We start from the raw sequence: 14,805 nt of genomic DNA, 5'->3' as shown, positions 1-14,805 counted from the left end.
AAAAGGGCTGGAGATGTAGCTCACTGTTACAGTAGGCCTGGGTTCAATTTTTAGTACCACAAAAACCAGAAAATATCAACAACTGTAAGGGGGGTCCGGCGGAGCGTCGGAGGGAGAGACCACACAAGAGACTTACTCCATGCAATTGGCAAAAGGGGACATTTATTGGGATCCATTCCAGTGCGCTGGGGCTCCGTGCTTACTCAAGAAGGGAGAGCAGCCCAGAGCCCAGAGCAAATGTCAAGCAGAGCTTAAGTACACTTTTTGGGGAGGGGGGGAGGCTTTGCATACATCAGAACAAATCATCATGAGGCGCAGGGAAATTGAACAACAACTCTGAGACGTGATTGGCACATTCATTGGTGGGAACAGATCGGGCGGGGGTGATTGGTCATTCCTAAGCGGGTTACACATTCAAACTGATTGGTCCGGGCCATGTGAGGAACTGCACAGGGCCCTAGGCTAAATGGCCAATAGGGTGTTGTCTTAACTATCTCAGGAATCTGGGTGTAACAGAGGAACTTAATAATACCTAATCTTTTACATTCAAGCTTTCCAGCTTAGAAACTTTACCCTTTCACAACAATAACAGAAACTTGCTACTTTTTTTTTTTTTTTAAAGAGAGAGAGGGGGACAGAGAGAATTTTAACATTTATTTATTTTTTCTTAGTTCTCGGCAGACACAACATCTTCGTTTGTATGTGGTGCTGAGGATCGAACCCGGGCCGCACGCACGCTAGGCGAGCGGGCTACCGCTTGAGCCACATCCCCAGCCCAAAAAACTTGCTACTTTTAAGTATTGATGTTCTGTAGCACCTTCTCCCATTTATTTAAATATTTCTCCCTACCTTTTTCAAGTTTTAGAGTGCATTTATTTATTTATTTATTTATTTTTTAAAGAGAGAGTGAGAGAGGAGAGAGAGAATTTTTAATATTTATTTCTTAGTTTTCGGCGGACACAACATCTTTGTTGGTATGTGGTGCTGAGGATCGAACCCGGGCCGCACGCATGCCAGGCGAGCGCGCTACCGCTGAGCCACATCCCCAGCCCTAGAGTGCATTTATTATTTCTACAGTTTTGGGATATCATGATGTTGTCTTGGCAAACCAGTACTTCCTTATTTTACACTTTAGCCTTATCTTTTCTCAATTTTTATTTGCAATAATATCTGATTAACCATTTGCTATATCTATCACAAAGCCTCTGTGAGGTTGCTAGGACAAATGCCATTCTAATTCTATAGATAAGGAAAACAGAAAGAAAAAAAGTTAACTTAGTAAATCAAAGCCCAAATATATATCTTGACTCCTAATACAGCATGTTTTCCATTAACTATTCTCTTTCTCACTTCTTTATTATTGTTTTTGTCTTTCTCTGGATACTTTCAGACTGATTTTGTCCTTAATATTAGATGCCAGAACTTGCCACATTCTCTAGGGAGATTTTTATTTTTATTTATTTATTTTTAAAGAGAGAGGGGGGAGAGAGAGAGAGAGAGAGAGAGAGAGAGAGAGAGAGAGAGAGAATTTTTGATATTTATTTTTTATTTTTTGGCAGACACAACATCTTTGTTTGTATGTGGTGCTGAGGATCGAACTCGGGCCGCACATATGCCAGGCGAGTGTGCTACCTCTTGAGCCACATCCCCAGCCTCTAGGGAGATTTTTAAATGAGGACAAGATAATGGTTTCTGATTTCTTTCTTTTTTCTTTTTTTATTGGGGTACCAGGGATTGAACTCAGGGTCACTCGACCACTGAGTCACATCTCTAGCCCTATTTTGTATTTTATTAGAGACAGGGTCTCATTGCTTAGCGCCTTGCTAAATTGCTGAGGCTGGCCTTGAATTTGCAATCCTCCTGTCTAATTGAGATCCTCCTGCCTCAGCCTCCTGTCGCTGGGATTACAGGCATGCGCCACCGCCCTGGGCCTTTCTGATTTATTTCTAATAACGTTTCTGATAATATTCAATTTTCTTAATTTCAGGATTAATGTTTTATTTCTTTCTTTATTTTTTAATATTTATTTTCTTAGTTTTTTTCAGCGGACACAACATCTTTGTTTGTATGTGGTGCTGAGGATTGAACCTGGGCTGCATGCATGCCAGGCGAGTGCGCCACCGCTTGAGCCACATCCCCAGCCCCAGGATTAATGTTTTAGAAAAATAGTTTACAGTGGTTACATAGTCTTATAGTCATAACAAATTGTCTTGAATACAACAAATGTATTTATCTTTAAATTACTTCACAGTTATCCACAATAACGTTCATTTGTTATGCTTTTATTTGCATAGCTATGTGAAAAAATTCCTGTAGAATATTCCTGCCTCTTTGATATTAAACATTCATGATTGCTATTTCACTTTCATTAATTATTGAGCTTTTGGAATTTCTAATAAAGGATAATTTCATTGACCAAGACAAGAAATTGCTTTTCTGGAGTAAACACAATGATGCCTAAATACTCTTGAAAAACCAGCCTCTATCTCAGAGCAAAGCCTGTCCAAGGAAGGGACATGGCCTTTGTCCTTGGAAAGACCCACAGAGCACTCCTAGGCACATTCCCACCCTGCTAAGTGGTATATCTACAAATAACAGGAGATATCTGCTGTGCCAGGTGTTCCTGATTCAGTCAGGCTAGGTGGAGACCCATACTAACCCCCTAGCAGCCACCAATCAGCATGAGACAGGGAGATACCTGATATGCCAGATGACCTTCCCAGTAGTTTATGATGGTTGATAACATGTTGGGAAACCATGTAGTTCAGCACGAACACTCCTTTTGGCTTAAACCAATCAATTAAAATGAATCCCCCTCTTGTAGTAACCAATCACCCCTACCCAACTTGTTCCCGCCAGTGAATGTACTAATCATGTTTTAGAGTTGTTATTTGATTTTCCTGAGGTGTGTGATGATTTGCTAAGAGATGCTATGATGTATGTGAGGGTCTTTGCCTTCTCTGAAGAATGTATAAAACTGCTGCAAACCCTGGGCTTGGGGCTTCTCAGCATCACCAGTTGCTGTGTGTGAATGGAGGACTGAGCTAGCTCGCAATAAACACCTCTTTGCTGTTTACCTCCATCTTGGTCTCTGGTGGTCTTTTGGGGGTCCTGAATTTGAGCATAACACTCTCTGAATGACTTTTTGTTTTTGGTACTCAGGATTGAACCCTGGGGTGCTGTGCCATTGAACCATATCCTCAGTCCTTTTTATTCTGAGACAGGGTCTCACTAAATTGCCCAGGCTAGCTTCCAACTTGAGATCCTCCTGACTCAGACAGGGATTACAGGTGTACCACCTACCTGGGTTAGTATTTATTTTTAAGAGATGGGGGTTTCACTATGTTACCTAGGCTGACCTTGAAGTCAAGGAATCCTGCCTCAGCCTCCAGAGTAGCTCTGAAAGTCTTATGATAAATGAATATGTAATTGAAGGAAGAAACTAATTATTCGCAAGACCTTTCACAAAATGTCACACCAAAAATTAGTAACATTAAAACAAAAATAATTCACAGTAGTATGGAGGAACAATTTGTAGCGTCAGTGGAATTAAAACTAGAAAACGTGTATGTGTAAAGTGATGTATTTTTTGATACAATCAATGATTTGACAAAGATGGTAGAGAAGTCTCCAAATTTTAATGCCATGCTACATTTCCCTTTTTCTGTTTCTCTGGAGTTCCTATTCTGGTGCACACCCATTGTCTTCCTGTAATTCTTCCTAGTGTCTTCCTTTTCATACAACTGAGATGAGATCTGGCTTTCTCCGTTCTTGAAACTTCTTGCCTGCTTTAGCTCTAGTCCCTGTTCTTGAAGGACCTATTAGCCCACTCCCTACCTACATGTTATTTATGCGCGCTCCCTTAAGTGAAGGCTCAGGGATGTTGCTAGACATTATCACTCCTCAAGGATTCCAGGACTTGGCGCTCCCCTACAGCCGGCTCCTCCCCACCCGTCTCCGCACCCCGCCGTGGCGCACTGCATGCTGGGAGCCGTAGTCTCTGTCGGCCTATACCGGAAACACTGAAGGGCACGGGAGTCCAGGCCGCTCTTCCGACCTGGAGGGCACGTTCCTAAGCAGCTCTCTTTGGTCCGCTCAGGCGGAGCTTCCCCGAGCACAGCCGAGTTTGACTGTGTGTCGGTCTCTCTTCTGAATTTCAATAAAGTTTTCCTCTTCCTCAAGATGGCGGCCTCCTGGTCGCCCTTGGTTACCCTGCACTCCGTAGCGCGGAGCCGGCTGAGCGGGAGATGTGTTGGGTGCGGGGCCTGGGCCGCCGCTCTTGTTCCTCCCGCCACCGCCTCAGGGAAGCCCCTTTGTAAAGGTCAGTGATTGTGCCTTGAGTAGGCCAAGCCGGCTTTGCATATCATCGGAGAATCCACTGGGGTCACCCTCCTTCCCAGATCTCCCCAGGCGCCTCCTGGTTTTCAAGGTTTTTCTGAACCGAGGGGTCTCCCGAGAGGACTTTTCTTTTGCCCTTTCATACACCGCCCCCGTACTCGTCCTTAAAGAAGCTCCGAGCGATGTGGAAACTGCCTAGTGACTTTCACTTTAAGGGTCAGAGGTCGATCCGTAGTTTGTGCCTTCTAGACTTTGGAAAGCTGAGACCTGAGGAGTCCTGGTGCGGGAGTGCCTGGCTCCGAGGGATTTGAGTGCGGGGTAGGTGTCTGGGGACACCCGGTGCCTTTCTGCACCCCCAGGCAGGTGACTGGGCATAGGATTAGAAGTCGCGCCTCAACCCCAGCAGACCTTGCTGGATTCTGGGAACGCAGGACTAGAAGTTTTCTCAGATTGAGGGGTCCATTCTTGGTGTTTTCAAGCCTCAGTGGAATGGTTTTTTTTTTTTTTTTTTTTTTGTCACCAGACTTTCATCATTCATCATTTATTGTTGTTTATGCACCAGTGAATGAATGTATGTTTTGAGTAACCAAGCTCACAAGAATGCAAATTTTCTTGCCCTGTTCACATATTCTTACTACTACGGAAAGGCAAGGACCTTCGAGTAATTTTTTCCTCAACTGTGATTGGCACCTCATGGGTAGATATGATTATCTAATGAATGGTAAAATTAATGTCTCCCCATCCACATACTTACGTTTTCTCTTTTCTCATCTCCAAGTAGGCCCCTTATATACCTTAATTAATATGCTTTCATCAGTTATATACTTTAAGTACAGTGATGTAGGCCTGTAATCCCAGTGATTTGGGAGACTGAGGCAGGAGAATTGCAAATTTGAGGCGAGACAGGGCAGTTTAGTGAGACTTTCAAAATAAATAAATAATAATAACAGACTGGGGATGTAACTCAGTGGTAGAGCGCCAATGGCTTCTCATTGGTTAAAAATGTAATGATTTTGACCAGTGCAGTCGTAAACTAATACTAAAACTCATTTAGTAAGTCACCTTAGTCTTGTTTTTTTTTTTAATGCAAAGATCAGTTTAATGCACTTAATGTATAATGAAATATTTTGGTAGTATAAATTCTTTTTTTTTTTTTAAGAAAGAGTGAGAGAGAGTGAGAGAGAATTTTTTAAAAAAATATTTATTTCTTAGTTTTTCGGCGGACACAACATTTGTTTGTATGTGGTGCTGAGGATCGAACCCGGGCCGCACACATGCCAGGCGAGCGGGCTACCGCTTGAGCCACATCCCCGGCCCCGGTAGTATAAATTCTGTATCATAAATTTTATTTTTAGGGGGCTGGGGATGTGGCTCAAGCGGTAGCGCGCTCGCCTGGCATGCGTGCGGCCAGGGTTGGATCCTCAGCACCACATACCAACAAAGATGTTGTGTCCGCCGAACACTAAGTAATAAAATGTTAAAAAAAAAAAAAAAAATTATTTTTAGGATAGTCAATAGGTCTGGGGTATAGCTCAGTGATAGAGTGCATGTGTAACATATAGAGGCCCTGGGTTGGATCCTCAGCACTTGCAAAAATAAAATAATAAACTAAATGGATAAGAATAGTCAATAAAAGCAAATGGTACAAAATTAAAAATTTATAAGGAGAAATATGTTAAAATGTAAGACTGTATCTTAGCAGTTTACTTTTCTTCCTTAGAGGAATCCTCTAAGAACTAGTTTCTTATGTATTCTCCCAGAGGCATTCAATGTAAGTACAAGCATATATGTATATGAATATATATATAAAAACGTTGAAGTAGTAGGGCTGGGAACATAGCTCAGTTGGTAGAGTGCTTGCCTCCCAAGCACAAGGCCCCAGGACCACTACCAAAAAAAAAAAAAAAAAAAAAAAAGTTGAAGTAGTAACATGACTCATGTTGTGTACAACCAGAGATATGAAAAATTGTGCTATGTATGTGTAATATGAATTGAAATGCATTCTGTTGTCATATATATAACAAATTAGAATAAATTTAAAAAATAAATTTAAAAAAGTTGAAGTAGTAACATACAAAACTGTTCAGTAGATAGCACAGCTAATTTTTAAATTTTATATATCATGGAGATCATTAATATCAATAAGTATAAAACTGCTTCATTTTTCAAATTGTTAAAATCGTATTCTGTGTATGTACCACAATTTTGTGAAAATCGAGATTTAAGGAATATCATTACAACATGTATGATTTGCTGAATGCTTATTCTGTGTCATTCAGTATACTAAGTGCTCTTCATATACATAATCCTCTTTAACACTCATTATCCTCATTTTAGGAATCATGAATCAAAGTTGTGAAAGTTACATGGCCAGTAAGTGGCAGAATTTGTGGGGTTAAAGAAAAGACCATACTTGAATTTACATCTGACCCTTAAGTCCGTGCTTTTAATCTATACTCAATACTGTATACTCAATTCAGCCTGCTTCTGGGTATTGAGATTTGATGAAAATGTAGTTAACATAGACACTGATTTAATTCTAACTAAAAATATTCATTCTTCCTCTTTAAAAGAAAAATTTAAGTTGAAGGAAAAAAAATTTTTTGATACTGGCTATTGAACCCAGTGCTCTTTATCAATTAGCTACATCCCCAAACCTTTTTATTTTGAGACAAGGTCTCACTAAATTGCAGAGGTTGGCAGGAACTTGCAATCTTCCTGCCTCAGCCTCCGGAGTCACTGGGATACAGTCATGTGCCACTGTGACCAGCTTTTTTTTTTTTTTTTTTTTTTTTTAAAGAGAGAGTGAGAGAGGGGAGAGAGAGAGAATTTTTTAAATATTTATTTATTTTTTTTTTAGTTCTTGGCGGACACAACATGTTTGTTGGTATGTGGTGCTGAGGATCGAACCCGGGCCGCACGCATGCCAGGCGAGTGCGCTACCGCTTGAGCCACATCCCCAGCCCCTGTGACCAGCTTTAAATTGAAATTTTATCCAGTATTTAGAATCTGACTTACAAATTTGTTTTCTGTTCCTTTTTTGATCCCCCAACCTTTTTTTTTTTTTTTTAACATTCCTATTTTGTCTCCATTTTTTTCATCTTTTGAAGTGTACTACTTAGTGCAGTGTAATGTGAATGAAGCATTGGTTTAAACAAAAGCAAATAGGTAAAGGAGTAGCTTCACCCGCCCAAAGTATTAGTGGTGAGCCCTCGATGACTTTACCTCTGAGCTACACTCCCAGCCGTTTTTGAGACAGGTTCTCAATAAATTGACTGAGAACTTGTAATCCTGTTGTCTCAGCCTCTGGAGTTGCTGGGATTACAGTGCTCAACCAGAAGGACATATTCTTAACTTTGTTTTTCCTCTCTCATCATCATAAAACCAGCCCTGGTGCTAAGACATTTTGTAAATGGGAGCTATGAAAAGTCTATGGATCTTTTTTTAAAAAATATTTTTTAGTTTTAGGTGGACACAGTATCTTTATTTTGTTTTTATGTGGTGCTGAGAATCGAACCCAGTGCCTCACGCATGCCAGGCGAGCACTCTGCCACTTGAGCCACATCCCTAACCAAGTCTATGGATCTTAAAGTCCAAATCACCTACTTGACCAACATAGCTTTAGGATTCTTAGGAAGTACAACATTATGAATTCCATTTGGGGATATGTATATTTCCATTAGATTATAAAACAATTGAAAGTAATATTTGGTATTTTATATAATTTAAGCATGTATCAAAAGTATGCTCTTTTGATTTCACTATTTTCTTTTAGGTTGAAACGTATTTTTATTTAATGTGACAGTTATTCAACTAACAGATAGTTAAGTAGAGACATTTTATTAGAAACCAGAGTTGCTGGGGCTGGGGTTTTGGCTCAGTGGTGGAACACGTGCCTGGCACATGTGAGGCACTGAGTTTGATCCTCAGCACTACATAAAAATAAATAAATAAAATAAAGGTTTTGGGCTGGGTTTGTGGCTCAGTGGTAGAGCACTTGCCTAATGTGTAAGGTACTGGGTTGATTCTCAGCACCACATATAAATAAATGAATAAAATAAAGGTCCATCAACATCTAAAAATAAATGAATAAATAAAGGTGTTGTGTCAATCTACAACTAAAAAAAGAAAAAAAGAAATCAGAGCTGCCATGGCATGAATGGAAATGACTCAAAAGTTGTTAATTCAGTTGAAGTCTTAGCCAGGGTAGTTTAGGGGAACATAATTTAGGGCCTCAATTAATGCTATGGTGAAAGGCATGACAGGAGTGGGGGAATTGGGGGGCAGATTTAGATAATTTTTGGTAGAATTGACAGTCCTGGAGAAGACAGGGAAAGGAAGGAGTTAATATCAATTTAGATTTCCTAGCTTGGGTCATTAAATCAAGGGAAACCAAACCAAAATAAAAAAGGTAGGGCCAGATAGGCATTTTAGGGAAGATTCAGTTTTGAGCTTGTTAAATTGAAAGTGTTTTTGAACTGGGCACGGTGGCACACGCCTGTAATCCCAGCGGCTGGGAGGCTGAGGCAGGAAGGAGGCTAGAGAGTTCAAAGGCAGTCTCAGCAAAAGTGGGGCACTGAGCAACTGGGTGAGACCCTATTTCTAAATAAAATACAAAATAGGGCTTGGGATATAGCTCAGTTGTCAAAGTAGCAAAAAAAAAAAAAAAAGAAAAAAAAGAAAAAGAAAGAAAAGAAGTTGTTTTTCATGGTTCCAGGTAAATGAGTCTAGTTGGTTATAGGACAGGGGGAAAATTTCGAAAGGCAATGGGAGGCAGGCTGCATGGAGGGCCATGAGAATGGAAGAATCAGCCTGGGGAGATTTATAGAGAGAAAAGGAGAAAAAGCTGAGGGTGACTCCTTGGGGAAAATCGATGTTTTATGAGACAAAGGAACCTCCTAGAAGAGCAGAAATGATATATGACAACTACCAGAGATACTAGGAGGAGAATGCTTCTAGGTTTTATAAAATGTAAAAATTAGCATGTCTGACATTGTTTTATTTATTTCTAGCCTTAGAAATTCAGTTTATTTTGTAGAGGCTAAGTGACATGAGGGTCACATCTTGTGCTTTCTTTTTATTATAACATCCTTACCTATCACAGTATTATATTTTTTGGTGTCTCTATTAAATGGTGACTCATATTTACTTTTGACTCCACGATTTCTGTATTAGTCCAGGTACATAAGAGATTGTTCCCAATTAAGCATTAGTGTAAGTAGAAATAACCACTGAATTGGCAGAATGTATTAGTAGTACAGATTAGTGGGTAAGAAAATGGCCTTTAGATTTATTTATTTATTTTCTTTAATTTTTTTTTTTTTAGTTGTAGGTGGACACAAAACTTTTATGTTATTTATTTGTATGTGGTGCTGAGGATTGAACCCAGTGCCTCACAAGTGCTCTACCACTGAGCTACAAACACAGCCCCATTGTTTGTAATTTTTTTTTTTTAAGAGAGAGAATTTTTTAGTATTTATTTTTAGTTTTTGGTGAGCACAACATCTTTAATTTTATTTTTTTATGTGGTGCTGAGGATGGAACCCAGCGCCCCGTGCATGCCAGGCGAGCGAGATACCGCTTGAGCCACATCCCCAGCGCTATTGTTTGTATTCTTAATAGCTGCTATTCTGAGAGGAAATCTTAGAGTAGTTTTGATTTGTTTGAATTTCTCTAACTGCTAGAGATGTTGAACATTTTTTCACATTATTTGTTGATTGATTGTATATCCTCTTCTGAGAAGTGTTCAGTTCCTTGGCCCATTTATTTATTTTTTATTTTTTAAAATAATTATTATATTTTAAGGTGTAGATGGACACAACACAATGCCTTTATTTTTAAGTGGTGCTGAGGATGGAACCTGGGTCCCGCCGGTGCCAGCCAAGCGCTCTATTGCTGAGCCACAATCCCAGCCCCAGCTTGGCCCATTTATTGATTGGGTTATTTATTTTGGGGGAAGTTAAGGTTTTTGAATGCTTTATGTATTCTAGAGATTAGTTTTTTATCTGATGTGTTTGTGGTAAAAATTTGCTCCCATTCTGTAGGCTCTCTATTCACCTCACAGATTGTTTCTTTTGCAGAGAAGAAGCTTTTTAGTTCGAATCCATCCTATTTATTGATTTTTTATTTTAGTTCTTGTGCTATAGGAGACTTATTAAGGAAGTTGGGGTCTAATCCGACATGATGGAGATTTGGGCTTACTTTTTCTTCCATCAGGTGCAAGATATCTGGTTTAATTCCTAGGTCCTTGATCCACTTTGAGTTCAGTTTTGTGTATGGTGAGAGATACAGGTTTAATTTCATTTTGTAACATGTGGATTTTCAGTTTTCCCAGCACTATTTGTTGAAGAGGCTATCTTTTCTCCAACATATGTTTTTGGTACTTTGTCTAAAATGAGATAACTGTAATTATGTGGGTTTGTCTCTGTGTCCTCTATTCTGTACCACTGGTCTACAGGTCTATTTTGGTGCCAATACCATGCTGTTTTTGTTACTGTTGCTCTGTAGTATGGTTTCAGGTCTGGAATAGTGATGCCACCAGCTTCACTCTTCTTTAAGGACTGCTTTGGCTATTCTGGGTCTCTTATTTTTCCAGATGAATTTCATGATTGCTTTTTCTATTTCTTTGAAGAATGTTATTGGGATTTTGATTGGAATTGCATTAAATCCATACAGTGCTTTTGGTAGTATGGTAATTTTGACAGTATTAATTCTGCCTATCCAAGAACAAGGGAGATCTTTCCATCTTCTAAGGTCTTCTTTAATTTCTTTCTTTAGCATTCTGTAGTTTTCTTTGTAGAGGTCTTTCACCTCTTCTGTTAAGTTGATTCCCAAATATTTTGTTGTTTTTGAGGTTATTTGTATATGGGATGGTTTTCCTATTTTCTCTTTCTGAGGATTTGTCACTAATGTACAGAAATGCTTTTGATATATGGGTGTTGATTTTATATCCTGCTACTTTGCTGAATTCATTTATTAGTTTTAGAAGGTATCTGGTGGAATTTTTTGGATCTTCTAGGTATAGAATCATATTGTCGGCAAATAGTGATAGTTTGAGTTCTTCTTTTCCTATCCCTATCCCTTTAATTTCTTTCATCTAATTGCTCTGGCTAAAGTATCAAGAACTATGTTAAATACAAGTGGCGAAAGAGGGCATCCCTCTCTTGTTCCAGTTTTTAGAGGGAATGCTTTCAATTTTTCTTCATTTAGAATGATATTGGCCTGGGGTTTAGCATAGATAGCTTTTACAATGTTGAGATACGTTCCTGTTATCCCTAGTTTTTCTAGTGTTTTGAACATGAAGGGGTGCTATATTTTGTCAAATGCTTTCTTGGCATCTATTGAGATGATCATATGATTCTTATCTTTAAATCTATTGATGGGGCTGGAGATGTGGCTCAGCGGTAGTGTGCTCGCCTGGCATGCGTGCAGCCTGGGTTCGATCCTCAGCACCACATACAAACAAAGATGTTGTGTCCGCCGATAACTAAAAACTAAAATATTAAAATTCTCTCTCTCTCTCTCTCTCTCTCTCCCCCCCTCTCTCTTTAAAAAAATAAATCTATTGATGTATTGAATTACACTTATTGATTTCTGTATGTTGAACCAACCTTATATCCCTGGGACGAAACACACTTGATTGTGGTGCACTATGTTTTTGATTTGTATTTGATTTTCCAGAATTTTATTGAGAATTTTTGCATCTGTGTTTATTAGAGATATTGATCTGAAATTTTCTTTCTTTGATGTGTTTTTGTCTGGTTTTGGAATCAGGGAGTTATTGGCCTCATAGGATGAGTTTGGAAGTGTTCCCTCTTTTTCTATTTCATGAAATAATTTGAGGAGTATTGGTATTGGTTCTTATTTGAAGGTCTTGTAGAACTCAGCTGTGTATCCATCTGGGCTTTTCTTGGTTGGTAGGCTTCTGATGGCATCTTCTATTTCATTTCTTGAAATTGATCTTTTTAACTTGTGTATATTATCCTGATTCAGTTTGGGCATATCATATGCCTCTATAAATTTTTCAATGCCCTCGATATTTTTCTATTTATTAAGAGTACAAATTTTCAAAATAATTTCTAATTATCTTCTGTATTTCTGTAGTGTCCATCGTGATGTTTTCTTTTTCATCACAGATATTAGTTTCTCTCTTCTTCTCTACATTAGCATGGCTAAGGGTTTATCAATTTTACTTATTTTTCAAAGAACCAACTTTTGTTTTGACAATTTTTTCAATTATCTCTTTTGTTTCAATTTCATTGATTTCAGCTCTAATTTTAATTATTTCCTGCCTTCTACTGCTTTTGGTGTTGATTTGTTCTTTTTTAAGGCTTTGAGATGTAATTTTAGGTCATTTATTTGTTGACTTTTTCTTCTTTGAAGGAATGAACTCCATGCAGTGACCTTTACTCTTAGAACTACCTTCATAGTGTCCCAGATATTTTGATATGTTGTATATGTGTTCTCATTTACCTCTAAGAATTTTTAAATCTCCTCTTTGATGTTTTTTGTAACCCATTGTTCATTCAGTAGCATATTATTTAGTTGCCAAGGTGTTGGAGTAGCTTCTATTTTTTATTTTATCGTTGATTTCTAATTTCATTCCATTATGATCTGATAGAATGCAGGGTAGTATCTCTCCTTTTTTGTATTTGCTAAGAGTTGCTTTGTGGCATAATATATGGCCTATTTTAGAGAATGAGAAGAAAGTGTTATTCATTCATTATTGGATGAAATATTCCCTATATGTCTGTTAAGTCTAAGTTATTGATTTTATTATTGAGTTCTATAGCTTCTTTGTTTAGCTTTTGTTTGGAAGATCTATCCAGTGATGAAAGAGGTGTGTGAAAGTAACCCAGAATTATTGTGTTATGGTCTGTTGACTCTTGAACTTCAGAAGAGTTTGTTTTATGTACAAAGATACTCCATTGTTTGGGCCATATATATTTATAATTGTTATGTCTTGTTGATGTATGATTCTCTTGAGCAGTATGAAATGTCCTTCTTTATCCCTTTTGAGTAACTTTGGCTTGAAGTCTACTTTATTTGATATGAGGATGAAAACCCTGCTTGTTTCCGCAGTCTATGTGAGTGGTATGTTTTTTCCCAACCTTTCATCTTTAGTCTGAGGATGTCTATTCCCAACCTTTTGTATGTTTTATATACAACCTTTTCTTTGTTTTGTTTTGAATGGATCTTTTCCTATGAGTCTGTGCCTTTTGATTGGTGATTTTAGGCCATTAACATTCAGGGTTATTATTGAGACATGATTTGTTTTCCTGGTCATTTTTGGTATTTAACTTGATTTGGTTTCTCTTTTGATTGTTTTTTCCTTCAGTGTAATAACTCCCTTAGCTGATTTTCATTGTTGTTTTTCATTTTCTCTTCATGGAATATTTTGCAGAGGATGTTCTGTATGTAGTGCAGACTTTCTGTTGTAAATTCTTTTAACTTTTGTTTATCATGAAAAGTTTTTATTTTGTCATAAAATCTAAAGCTTAATTTTTCAGGATATAAGATTCTTGGTGGACATCCATTTTTTTTTTTTTTTTCAGAGCTTGGTATATTTTGTTCCAGGATCTTCTAGCTTTCAGGGTCTGGGTTGAAAAATCTACAGTTATCCTAATTGGTTTTCCCCTATATGTAATCTGATTCCTTTCTCTTGTGGCTTTTAAAATTCTCTCCTTATTTTGTATGCTAGGCATTTTTATTATAACATGTCTTGGTGTGGATCTGTTATGATTTTGTACATTTGGTGTCCTGTAAACCTCCTGTATTTGATTTTCCAATTCATTCTTTATGTTTGGAAATTTTTCTGATATTATTTCATTGAATAGATTGTTCATTCCTTTGGTTTGGAACACTATGCCTTCCTCTATCCCAATAATTCTTAAATTTATTCTTTTTATGTTATCCCATAATTCTTGAATGTTCTGCTCATGGTTTCTTACCATCTTATTTTCAAGATTATATATTTTGTCTTCATATTTGAGGTCCTGTTTTCCAAGAATCCATGGCCAGCACAGCAGAAGAAATGACAGAGAAGGATTTCAGGATGTACATAATTAAAGTGTTCTGTGAATTAAAGGATGATATAAGAAAGCAAATACAACAAAAGATCATTTTGATAAAGAGCTATATAAGCAAATATAGGAAGCTAAAGATTATTTCAATAAAGATATAGAGATTCTAAAAAAAATCAAACAGAAATCCTTGAAATGAAGGAAACAATAAGCCAAATGAAAAACTCAACAGAAACCATTACCAACAGATTAGTTATGTACACCCTGAACTCCTTCTCTGTCGTTTCTTTTGCTGTGCTAGCCATAGATTCTAATAATGTAGTATCTTGTTTTGTTTGGGGAACTTTCTTCCCTTATTTTTTCATATTGTTCATGTGTCTTCCCTTCCAGCACTGCGGACCCAAGGTGTTACAGTTTTTGCCCTATAGGCCTATAGTGTCCCTGC

General features: G+C 37.9%; 1 protein-coding gene across 3 annotated transcripts in view; it reads left to right on the top strand.

Moving 5' to 3' along the window:
• Window positions 1–4,022: 4,022 nt before the first annotated feature.
• The window catches only part of Afg1l (AFG1 like ATPase), a 207,183-nt gene continuing 196,400 nt past the window's right edge, over window positions 4,023–14,805 (top strand). For all 3 annotated transcript variants that reach the window (XR_003300862.2, XM_026389658.2, XM_026389659.2), the window contains exon 1: window positions 4,023–4,321. Coding sequence is in view for 2 of the 3 variants with exons in the window: in XM_026389658.2 (XP_026245443.1) it covers window positions 4,183–4,321 (139 nt within the window). In the remaining variant the exon portion in view is untranslated. The remainder of the gene's footprint in view (window positions 4,322–14,805) is intronic.

This window comes from Urocitellus parryii, chromosome 8 (assembly GCF_045843805.1).
Source record: "Urocitellus parryii isolate mUroPar1 chromosome 8, mUroPar1.hap1, whole genome shotgun sequence".
Taxonomy (NCBI): Eukaryota; Metazoa; Chordata; class Mammalia; order Rodentia; family Sciuridae; genus Urocitellus; species Urocitellus parryii.
The sequence above is the reverse complement of the archived record's forward strand: the minus strand, read 5'-3'. Positions and strand labels throughout refer to the sequence as shown.